This window comes from Alexandromys fortis, unplaced genomic scaffold, assembly GCF_014885135.2.
Source record: "Alexandromys fortis isolate MF-2015 unplaced genomic scaffold, M_Fortis_MF-2015_v1.1 scaffold_86, whole genome shotgun sequence".
Taxonomy (NCBI): Eukaryota; Metazoa; Chordata; class Mammalia; order Rodentia; family Cricetidae; genus Alexandromys; species Alexandromys fortis.
In genome coordinates, this window is record NW_026067965.1 from 7416412 (window position 1) to 7428616 (window position 12205).

The 12205-nt window shown below is 41.8% G+C and overlaps 1 protein-coding gene across 7 annotated transcripts in view; it reads right to left on the reverse strand.

Annotated features, from left to right (window-relative positions):
* Positions 1-12205, reverse strand: part of Akap13 (A-kinase anchoring protein 13) — a 256845-nt gene that overhangs the window by 130586 nt on the left and 114054 nt on the right. For all 7 annotated transcript variants that reach the window (XM_050154104.1, XM_050154103.1, XM_050154102.1 and 4 more), the window contains exons 6-8: positions 11723-11915; positions 4178-7214; positions 745-872 (exon numbers count right to left, since the gene is read on the reverse strand). In XM_050154104.1, the coding sequence (XP_050010061.1) occupies positions 745-872; positions 4178-7214; positions 11723-11915 (3358 nt within the window). The remainder of the gene's footprint in view (positions 1-744; positions 873-4177; positions 7215-11722; positions 11916-12205) is intronic.

Here is a 12205-nt window from a genome sequence, read left to right on the forward strand (position 1 = left end):
GTCTAAAAAGAGAAATCAGGTTCCTGACTGTCTGGTGAGTGGAAGCAAGAAAGGCAGGGCAGACTGCAATGGGCATAGGGTTTTTGAGATGACGATGTCATACCAAGAACATAAACAATCAGGCTGGATAGAAGGCTCAGTGGACACTGCACACACATGGTACACAAACATACATGCAAGCAAAACAAACATACGTGAGTAAATCTCAAAAAATAGAACAGGCAGTAGCAGGTATGCAGTTCTATAAATATAGAAAGCTACTAAGCATATTTTATTTGAATGGTGGTTTTGCTAATGTATGTATCTTCATAAAGCTGCTACAGAAATACTTACTCAACGTTTTCTTCTTTGCTAATAATGATATTCCTCATAGTTTAGACACTTTATGGTGACCTCCAAAATGAAGACATACAGAAGTAGTCACGTTTAGTAAGGTGCATGGATGCCCTTTGGTATAAATTCTTGTGTCAACGTAAATGTGTTGGCCAGTTTCGAAGTCTTGCGCCCACAGGAATAATGTTTAATTGTAATGTCCAAAGGATTCATGTAGGAGAAGCAATTTCAAAGCTTTGATGACACCAACATGAGCTGAACAAAAACAACCCTTCTTTTCAAAAGCAGAACAAGAAGAAAGGAGTAAAAACCACTGATGTCTCCCAACCTATCGCTAAAACCAAGGCTACGGATCAACAAGCAGACCAAGGTGCAATGCTCTGTCCATACAGGCCTGCAGATGTCACTTACCGCTTGGGTTCCAGGGCCTTGCTTCATCTTGGGTGTGGTAGTTCCATTTCCTACAACCTCCTGCTCAGGAGGAGCTCTGGTCTTATTCAGAAAATCCACTTCATCTTCAGCTTTAGTGTCTGGCATTTCTGAAGAGAATACGGGTTATTCAGAGAGAGTATATTTGATTTTTTTTTTAAAGAAAGTTCCTATGTGCTTTTGTATTTACACAACAAACTCTGGGTTTCATCTGTTTTGTTTGTTTTTCTATTAAATGGCAGGAGCTGGTGCCATTTATGGCCCCACATAGTATTTATCGTATGGTTCCCAGCTCTAAATGAGCATAGAGCTAAAGGAGTTTCAACTCATCCGCTACTGAGAGTTCATTTCATTAATGACTTTTCATGAAAATCTATGAGAACTCATGTGACAGTAAATTCATAAACTATAAGGGTGCAGACTAATATCTGAAATAAGTCAGTACATTCTGGACATTACAGGAAAATATATCTGTACAGAGAAAATGAAAAGCCATTAAAATTGAGATAAAATCTTAGACCCTTATCTCTACCATCAATTTAATCAATAAGACTGGACATTTAGGTAAATTGTTTTTAAAAATATCATTCCTTCCAAAAGCAAAATATAGAGAATCAGACACTCTTTTCCTTCTGACAAAAAACAAACAAACAACTTTTTTGGTTTTTATGTTATTGTTTTAGTATGAAATAGTCTGTCCTAAACTGACCATGCTCTCAGCAGATCCAACAGTAATAGTCTCTCTTACCAGGCCACATGGTCAGCAAAAGCAGGAAGTGATAATAATGATGTTCAAGGAAAATTTAGACTTCTGACACTTCTTTAAAGAGGAAACAATGATTGAGTAGTCAAAATTTACCTTAATTTTCCAAGTATAAATGGAAATTCTGCCTCATTTCCATGTGTTGTTAATAACCTAGCAATGCTACCTCTCTGGCAATAAAAACAATGCCCATCTGAAAGACTGAGGCTTCTCTCATCAAAGAATAACTCACGTTAGGACTCATTTACACTAACAGCACTGTGACCCTCTATAAGATCTTTGATTGGGAAAGTCACATTCCTAACAAAAGAACATTCACAATTCTTTCTACTGTCTTTTCTTTTATAATTATACAATCTTACTAGCAATTTAAAATAGGTAGCCAAGCTTATCTGCCCAGAGAACAAAAATATGTTAGCTTTCATACACTCAAGTTTTATTTATTTATTTTTTAAAAAGAAGTAATCACTTTACAAAAATCCCTCAAAGAAAATATTTCTACGAGAGAGAGAGAGAGAGAGAGAGAGAGAGAGAGAGAGAGAGAGAGAGAGAAAGTAACTGTGTATGTAGAGGGATATATATGGCTTTTATTGCACCCAGGAATGTGATTTTTAACATAACCTCAACTTTCCTATATGTAATCAACAAAAATATGGACCGGTACAACTGTAAACATTGATCACTGAGACTGCAAGATTAGCTTGGTTTGGTCAAGCACCACCAACATTCGGGGAACAGTGACCAATCAATGCTTTCAGTGAGGCAAAGGTCACAAGTCCTTCTTTTAATAGGCACTCCCAAATAGCTAAACCTGACCTAAAAAACAATCCATGAATGGAAGGCAAGCTTCACAAAAAATACCCGTGGCTATGAGATCACACTCATATGTACACGCAACGTAACCAGGGACTTTCCTCAGCCATGGCTTTTTCGTGAAGAAAGCACCAATTTCTTCACCACTGGCTACTTTTTTTTGTAGCTGGAGGCTGAGTACCAACCCAGTCATGAGTCCTTTTGGCAACAAAACAAGTAATCCATCTACACTACATACACCAACCCCGAACTCATTCATTTTCAAGACACTATTTCTTAGTATCTTTATTACAGTTGTATATACTTAAAAACAAAAGTCTAAGATTCTGCTAGTTTTTTTTTTTTTTAATTATTTTACCTTTTCTGATCCAGTGATACAGACACAAACTTCACAGTTCACAGTTGCTAGGGTCAAATTGTGATCACAGAACAAGAAGGAGAACTAATCCCACCCTGGGTGGCCAAGGACAGAGCACCCAAAGAAAGGAAAACAGCAAGGCATCAGCTTACAGCCACTCCCATGCTTCTGAAATGTCAACCTGCCAAGGCCCCCAAAATAGACTTGCCGTGTGCCTTGTCTTAAGAATTAAGAGACCTCATTTCAGTGTTGAGACAGCACTAAATTCAAAATCCTGAAGTCACCAAAAGTCCCACCTCAGCTTCCTCACTTAACCACTGCTGGATGTTGGTTGGGCTTTAAAACAGCCAGAAAGCCCTTTACCGGGGCACAGGCATTATGTTTAAACCCCATCTTCCTAGAGAACTTCTTTATTATTGTTTGTTCATTTCTCTCCAAACCCCCCTACACACAACAAGCATTACACTTAAAAGCATTGCCAACAGTTTTTTTTTTTTTTAAATCTATCAAAAATGCATTGAGGGGCATGGTACAGCTAGCTGGTAGCAGGTAGTGTAGAAATGTCTGCACCCAACTGACCTTCAGGAACTTCAGAAGACAAGATGGACAGCCATTCCGACGCCAGTTTCAGCCTCAGTCTCAAACACCGTAAGATGTTCTAGTGAGCAAGTTCACTCCACTGAGCAATGGTGGTTTCTTTCTGTTCTCTCTGGACATGGCTACTCACTGATGAACAGGCTGCTTGTGTTGAGCAATCTGCTCAGTGCAGCTGCTTCACCAAGATAAGCAGACACAAGGTCTGCCCGGTGACAGCAGCACGGCAGACTGGGCTTGGGCGGAAATCCTGTATCCTAGCCCCTGTGCTGTGCAGGACTCGGAATTCCCAGACTCTGCCCCAAAGTGAAGCAGCAAACCTGGGGGGGGTCTGTTCCTCAGGCAGGAAAAGGAGGGAGTACACACCCCCGACTTAACCAATGACTTCATATCACCATTTTAGATATTCATTTTAAAAGAGTACTTCTCGAAACAGCTGCTCGCGAAACTGGCTTGACTTTAAATTCTCTTACAAGACATACAGACAATGACTTAGGAGAGTTTCCAGCTTGTAAGCTGAGCACATTCATTTCAGCGCTGTGTTCTGTGGCTCTAAAGAAAAGAACTAAACTGCTTGATTAACACCATCTCAGACCCAGGTGCTGTCTTCCAGATTTAGAAACTGTAACAGCTCCAGTGTGACAGACAGTGTAGGCTAAAAAAAAAAAAAAAAAAAAAAACCCAACCTTTGAGTCTATAATACAGGAAGTAAAATCTGTCCAACCCAAGATGACACGTGTTTCCTGACAGTAGTGGCTATTAACTTGGCAACTTACACTACTGAGCAAGCAAGACCTTAAAACAGTAACAACAGCCACGTTCTTGCCAGTACATAACAGAAACATGCTTCTCTGAAGCTATTGGTTTTATAAACTGCTTAAGCTTACCTGGTGCTGGCTCAGGCTTGTCCACAGGTGAACCAATTTTCTCTGGTTCCTCTGTTTCAACAACACAGTTCCCGGTGATTTCTTCATGAGTGTTATCCGTGTGCAGGGTCTCCCCAGGTGGGAAAGTACACGTACTCTCTGTACAAACATGCTGTAGCTGCTTAGTCTCTGGGATGGGCAGTGATGGACTACTGGTTTCTCCCTTAGCCAACAGTGCGCTGGAGGCCTTGACTTGCTTGATGACGGCCTCTACTATACGAGTGGCGGTCTCCTCTATGGGATCCACTCCCTTAGGTACACACGCAGCTTGGATTCCAAGTAGAGAGGTGGCACTACTTTCCTGGACTGAGGTCTGTGTGACGTGCTTCGTGCCAGCTGGGAGGACACTGTCATTGAGAGCTGAGAGTCCTATCTCTGTGGGGAGGTCCAAGGCAAGAGGCTGCATTGTTTCTTCATCGTTTGGGGCCTCTTTGGAGTTACTCATGTCACGGCTGAGGTCTGTTCCTTCCAGTTTTTCTCTCTTGCAATCAAGTGGCACTATCTCTGGGGTTATGCCTTCCTGTGAGCCAGTGACACCTTCGCCCAGAAAAGCTTGTGGCAAACTTGGAGTCTCTTCGTTGAACAACTCTGAAACTGGACTGTCTTTGACACAGTGTGATGTAACCTTTCTTCTGGGCTCAGCAACAGCTGATAAAGCATTAGGCACTGGCCCATCCTCCATCACATTTCTGCTTACCACACAAGCATTCGTTTCCCCTTGGATCTGAGCACTCGCACTAGCATCCAGAGCAGAAGGCTGAAGGGCCTCAGATGCATCTGACAACAGAGATGAGCTGCTCTGCTCTGCACCCGAGACTTTCTGCTTTGAATCTGCAGCCAGACTTGCTTTTGGTGGCACCAGGTTCTTTGCAGCCCCACCTTCAGTCAGTGGGGAGACCTGTGTGGCCACTTCCTTGTTTTGCTTACTTTCTGTTTTCAGCCCGGCAGAGGGTGTGCCTGCTGAGTGACTGGGCTGCAGTGCTTTCTCCCCGGCACAGATGGCTGACATAGGTTGTTCACAAACTCTCGGTATCTCCTGCCCAGGAGGTGTTGTTATCTGGTTTTCCCTTGACATTTCTGAACAATTCCCGTCTTCTTTAACGGAAGAACACCTCCTTGCTTCGCCCTTGTCATCTTGCCCCTGAGCTGCTGAGTTTTCTGGAACCACCAGACTGCCACCTTCTTCAGGCTGTAGAGACTCAGAGACCAGAGCCGCTTTATCCACACTTTGGAGTGAATCACCGCTCAGAACTTCAGGTGTCGCTGTTGGCCCGGGGCCCTCCTGTTCTCCACCAAGGCCTACAGGGCTGGTGTTCCCCATGCTGGGCTGAAGCTCTACGGCACAGGGTGTACACAGGCCAGTGGCCCCGTCGCCTAGCTTCCCGGGATCACTCGAATCTCCTCCATCTGGGCCATCTCCACAAGCTATAGCTCTATGGAGCTGAGGAGTTGCTGTTCCCTTTTCTTTCTGGGAGGGGACAAGAGAAAGTGCGTCATCTTTGGTTACTGATTCACTCTCTGGACTGCTTGCCAGAGAGAAACTGCTGCCTGGTGGCGATACCTGGTCTGGCACTGGTTCTTCTTCAGTTTGGGGGACAACTGAAGGCAAATGTGAAACATCCCCAAGCACATTTAAGGTTGTATCTTGTTTTAAATCTTTTCCCTGGCTTTTTGCATCTAAAACACAGAGAGGACAAGTCCCCACAGACTCCTGGGTATTTTTCACAGTGTCACAAGTGACTGTGTCAGCTTGTGAGTCTTCTGGGCAGAGGGTGGTGCAGGGTTTTGGCTGCGTTCCCGTGCTTTCTGGCAGGCTGACCTTACCACAACAGTGCTGTACAACCAGCTCACCACTAGGAGTCACTGTGTTTTGCTGACTCGAAGACTCGGCACAATATGTGCCAGCCCAGCCTGTAGAACAAAGCAGTTCCTGGCTGTTTGGGCTTGCGGCATGGCATGAGTTAGATTCTGATTCCTGGTTTGGTATCCCATCTGGTTTTGACTCAGAACAGGTTAATGCCAATGGTGATGGTGTCTCGCACAGGTCTGCTAGGGGAGTATCAGGTGCTAGTCCACCCGACGTTGTGTCTTCTGCAGCAGGTGGAGACACCAGAGAGCTCTGCTCACTTAGAGCATCAGTTCTCTCCTCACAACTTCTCTCCTGTGTTTCCTTTCCTGTTTTCTCGGCTGGGATTTCTCCAGTACTCAAGGCAGGTGACGACTCAGCAGGCATGTTGGCACCCAGGACACTGGAGGCAATGACATGGTTTGTAATATTGGCTTTCTCCACAGGCTCATGTAAAGCTTCAACACCAGACGCCTCAGCTGTGCTGACATCAGAATTCTCCAATCTTTCTTTTGTGACTTCCCCTACTTGATGCTTATTCTTCTGGATGGTACCGTTTGGGTTCAGTAAGCTATGTTCCAGTTCTCCTGCATTCTCTGGGGCACAAGCAACTGCTGAAGAACTGTCGAACAGCTCCCTTCCAGAGGAATGCTGGCATGCCCCTGGCTCTGTGACCATGACTTCCTGCAGCACATGGCCAGTGCTACTCAGGGCCACTACAGAATCTTTTGTTCCAGTTACTTCGGTTCTGTTTCCACAGGATGGAAGGCCTTCTGAGCCTTTTACTCCACGGTCGGGTGTGCTCTGAAGGCAGCTGTCTTGATGAGATGCAGACCCAGTGTCCACGGCAGATGCTGGCTCCTCCTCTTCCCCTTTCCTCTCCACATCTTTATTTTTCTTATGAGCACAGACTGCATTTTCTTCCTCAGCCACACTTGACAAATCACATGAACTTGCAGCCTTCCCCTCAGGACTCCCTGGGCAACATGGAGTGCTGCTGGTTTCTTCAGAAGAGAGCGGCTGCTGGTCAGAAGGCTCTGGTGCACAGGAAAGGAACTGGCCGTCTGTCTCTGGAGCACTGGGCACACTAGAAGAATCCTGTGCTGTCACCATTAAGGGCATAAGATTGTCCATCTGCTTCAAGTTTGTTTTCTAGGAGGAAATCAAAGATACTTTTTAAAAAATTGACCATGAAAAGAAAGGTGAATGTGTGTGGGTGTGGGTGTGGGTGACAAAACAAAGCTGATGGTGAGAAAAGGATGTCACTGATGCCTGCTAGCAAAGTCTTGTTGGACAGAACTGTCTTTCCAATCCTTCTCAGTTTAATGCTGCACTGCCCTCTGACCACATCTGTGTATCCATGGGGATGTCACATTTTATTTAGATTATACTCAGTGACTGACTTCCATTATTAAAAAATAGATTTGAAATTAGACCTCAAAAGCTTTGTTTTTAAGAAGCACAATTGACATCTTCAAATAAGAGCCAATGAGGATCCTTAGGTCTTTACAGGAACAGAGTCTACTTCCACCTGCCTCAAATATTAATGTAAAATCAAAGCCTAACCAGTTTTAAAACTCTTTCAATCAAAATACTCAGTCTTAGAACTTTATCCTCGAAATATGCTCAACCCAACATACCTAAACTAAGTAGGTTCAGAATTAGGAGTACTATGTATCAGTTTGATAAAAAGTGTTTTTTGTTGTATCCATACTAAATGTTAAATAAAAGATAGTGTATACTACCAACTACTGCCAAGGTATTAAAACTCTTATCAAAAAATAGTTTTTGCCACCTTAAAATTTGTGAGTAATTTAGTTTTATTTGTTTTCTAAGATAAGGCCACACTATGTAAAAGAAACTTGCTATGTGGACAGGCTGGCTACATAACCACTTAATCCCCTGTCTCTGCCTCCTGACTACTGGGATTATAGGCTCACATTACCATGCATAGCTTAAGAGGTTTTGATATTATTATATAAACAAATACAAAAAATACGAAAGAAATGGGTAAAACAATCACAATTCATCAATTTGACAGAAAGAACACAGCACTGTTATATAAACCATGAAGACTATCTTTTGCTACTGTCTGTGTGTGTGTGTGAGTGTGTGTGTGTGTGTGTGAGAGAGAGAGAGAGAGAAAGAGAGAGAGAGAGAGAGAGAGAGAGGAAGAGAGAGACAGAGAATGTTGAAAAGCTAAGTAAAAATTACAGTTAATCAAAAGTTATAAAGTAAGCAGAAAGGGGACTGGGGAGATGGCTCAGTGTTGAAGAGTGTATGCCATTCTTGCAGCGGGCCTGAGACTTCTATTCCCAGCACCTACCTATATCCAGCAGCCTGCAACCACTTCTAACTACAGTTGGAGGGAATTCAGAAGCCCCCTCTGGCCTCCATGTGCATCGGCACTTATTTACACCTACCCTCTGACATGCAACCCCCCACAACTAATAATAATCTTAAAGATAAATATAAAAATATCATGGATATGCAAATAAGGCTTAGGAAAATAAAGACAAATAAATAGAGCTGAACCTTTAATGAGTTTATAATATCAAAATTCAGCAACTATTACAGTAATATTTATTTGATACATAATTATTTAAAATATCTGTTCTCCATTTATTATTTGTTATTGAAATAATTTTACAGACACTTCCTATCATGTTTTATCTGTAAATATACTGAGTCTAGATCATCAGACTGTTCCTTCTCATTAAAGCTATTATGAAGTTTGTAGGTAAGAGTAAAACGTGTGATCCTTGCTGGCGTCTTTTTATTAGAGTCAGATTTTCCACTAAACATGTAGATGCTGCATTCCTCAAGAGTATTCAATACTAGCCTGGGAAACTTCACTTAAAAGTTAGGGCAGCAAATCAATGCCCCTGATGAAAGGTGAACACTGCAGACTAAAGAAACAAGTGGGCAGTGCTGTCTAAAGAATGGTCAAAGTAACACTGAAATGTACAAGCTGAGTTTTCTTAATTAGAGGACCATCTGTTAAGTAAAAGTTCAAAAGAGGAAAAAGTAATTTCAGAATAGTCTATTCAAAGGAAAATGGTAGGCTGGAAATATCATTTAGAAAGGCAGAAGAAGGCCGGCAAGATGGCTCAGTGATTCAGAACATTGGCTGCTCTTCCAAAGGACGTGGGTTCTATTCTCAGGACTCCAGTGCCAGGATATACAATGCCTTCTTCTGACTTCTGAGAGTACTGCATTCACATGATGCAGACATACACACTTTATGCACATGAAGCACATATACACTGCATGCACACGGTACACAGACATACATACACACTACATGCACATGGTACAGACATATATGCTTCATGTATATGGTGCACAGATATATAAAATGCAGGCATAGGATGCAAGTCAAACACACTACATGCACATGATACACATAAAAATAAAAAATATTCCAAAAAGAGAAAAGCAGGATAAACTATTTCATATAATCCTAGTGTAGAATTTTTTTGGCTTGCTTGTTTCAGAAATAATGTTGTTGCCAAAGAAGCCTCTGGCATCAAGCTGGCCCTAGATGACCTTAAATAGAATTATTATCAGGCTGTTTCCAAATCAAATCAGCTTTGAAATAAACTGGGTGGAAAAATTATCTAAAGTTAGCTTCTCAAATGCAGAGAGATGTAGCCATATGACGTCTATATTACCCACAATAAATGCTACCAAGGAGTCTGTAATGATTTTATGTCTGGCAACCATTTTATCTTCAGTGCTTGAGTGGATTATAAAATCCTTATTTTTCTGATGACCTTTGTAACTGTCAACTATTCATTTAAACATGGCAGCTCTATCATCATTCCCTGAACAGTGGTGAAAGGGTTTTCCTACGGAGTCAATTCCCTTCTTGGTCTTTAGCAATAATCTAGACACTATGACCTCCTATAATTCTAAAACATTAAAAAAAATTCATGACAAAAAATTTGTTCTACTTGCTGCATATTTGCACATCTGTAGTGACTATGAGTATCTTTTAGAAATTTGGGAAGAATTTCAAATGTAAAGATCCCAGCCTTGTGGGACAGCAAGATGGCTCGGGGAGTAAAAGCACTTGCCATGCAAGCCTGAAAGCCTGAGCTTGATTCCCTCAAACCCAGAATCATAAAAGTTGTCTTCTGAGCTCCGAACACAAGCCCAGTAAAAACAGTGGACACACATACATGCACATGTGCACACACATACACATTGGAAATATTCTTTCATATAATATATTCTAATCACGGTTTCCCTCCTCCAAATTCCCAAATCCACACACTTTTATTCTCTCTTTCATTAGAAGACAAACAGGCACCTAAAACAAAATAGAATAAAAACAAACAAAAAAAAAAGGAATAGGGCAAAACAAACAAACAGGAAAAAAAAAAGAGCCAAAGTAAAAAGCCCTGGAAACATACAGATGCAGGGACATAAACTTTTGCACACAAACATTGTTTGTTTTGTGTTGGTTACCTACTGCTGGGCATGAGGCCTGTTCTTAAATGTGGATATAAACCCAGTGAGACTCTATTTGAAAAAAACAAATTTTTCCTTTATGAGCAGTTACCGACTGGAGATAGCTTTTGGGTCAGGGATGAAGACTTGAGTCCATTTTCCCTTTTGGTGCTGGGATCCTGTCTGGTTCAGCCCTGTGCAGTCCCTGTGTACGCTACCACTGTGTCTTTGAGTTCATACACAGCTACAAGCCCTTCGATCTATAATGGTGACCTGCCTGCAAGATATGCTGGTACGGTAGTGGTGTAAAAGTTGTGGGAGCAACTACCTACTCTACCTACTATCTGAGTGCATGTAGGCCCATTCGTGAGATGGAATCTATGCCACACAGTGCTCAGGTGGACCTAGAGGAAAACCAAATACTCCTGCTCTGCTACAGGAGCCTAACAACACTAAGCTACAATCATAGAGCAGTATCTTGCTTAGCCATCATCAGAGAAACTTCCTCCTGCAGGAGATGGGAACAAATACAGAGAAAAGTGCAGAGCATTTAAGACCACGCAACAACTCAGTTCTAAATGGCATGTCTCTACCAATTCCCTTTCCCTCAGACCTCAGGAAACTGTGGAAGAGGAGGCGAAAAAAATTAAAAGAGCAAGCGGGGATGGAGGACACAAGGAAACAAAGTCTTCTATAAGTTAAAAAAAAAAAAAAAGAATTAAATCTCAGTCCTCTGCTACTACAAGCCAAATGTCAGTTTTATATCTTAAGTGGCAACTGTCTTAGTTTGTTTTCTATTGCTGTTTTAAACACCATGACCAAATCTAACTTGGGAAGGAAAGAACTCTAGGCATAGTCTATTACTGCAGGATATAAGGGCAGAAAATCAAACAGGAAGTGGAGGCAGGAGCTGACTATGGAGAAACCCTGTTTACTGACTTGAGTTCCACAGCTTGCTTAGCATTCTTATACAACCCCAGACTATCCACCCACGGACCAAACCCTTGTGGTCTGATGCAGGTGTTTCTCAACTGAGGTTCCTGCTTCCAAAATGGCTCTAGTTTGTGTTAAGGTGACAAAATACTAACCAGCACAGCAACATTGAATACTAATAATCCTTTATAAATTTACATTCTAATTACAGCAAGACTCATGGCATGAGGGGGATAGGCAGACAAGTAACTAAAATGAAAACTTTTCCTTACCATTAGCTGCTGTTGGATATTCATCAGTTTAAAAATATGTCCAGTACAGCTATCTCCATGGGGCTCATGATGTGATCCAGATTCAGATGTCAATGTGTAGACGTCCAATTCTCGATGGTGCCTCACTGAACACTCTCCATAAGGGATTTCATAGGATAAACTGCTCCAGGAATCTGGTTCACCAGCATTTTCCCTGTAAGTAAGCAATCTCATTAATATACAAAATCTACTAACAGGCATAGATTTAGTATTCTAAGTATGATGTAATAGTTCTGACTGCTCTCTGAGACTTCAGAGCAGAAAATGATTGGTTTTTGCAGCTTTGATGATTCAAGCATATGACAGGACAAATATCTCTATCCTCTTTTCCTCTTTGCAAGAGAACAGAAATGGCTTAAGAAAATTGCCTTTAAGGATGTTCTTTTGATAAAGACAGGGAAGTCTAGAATCTTCAAATAGTTAATATCATGCTAATAATCAAAT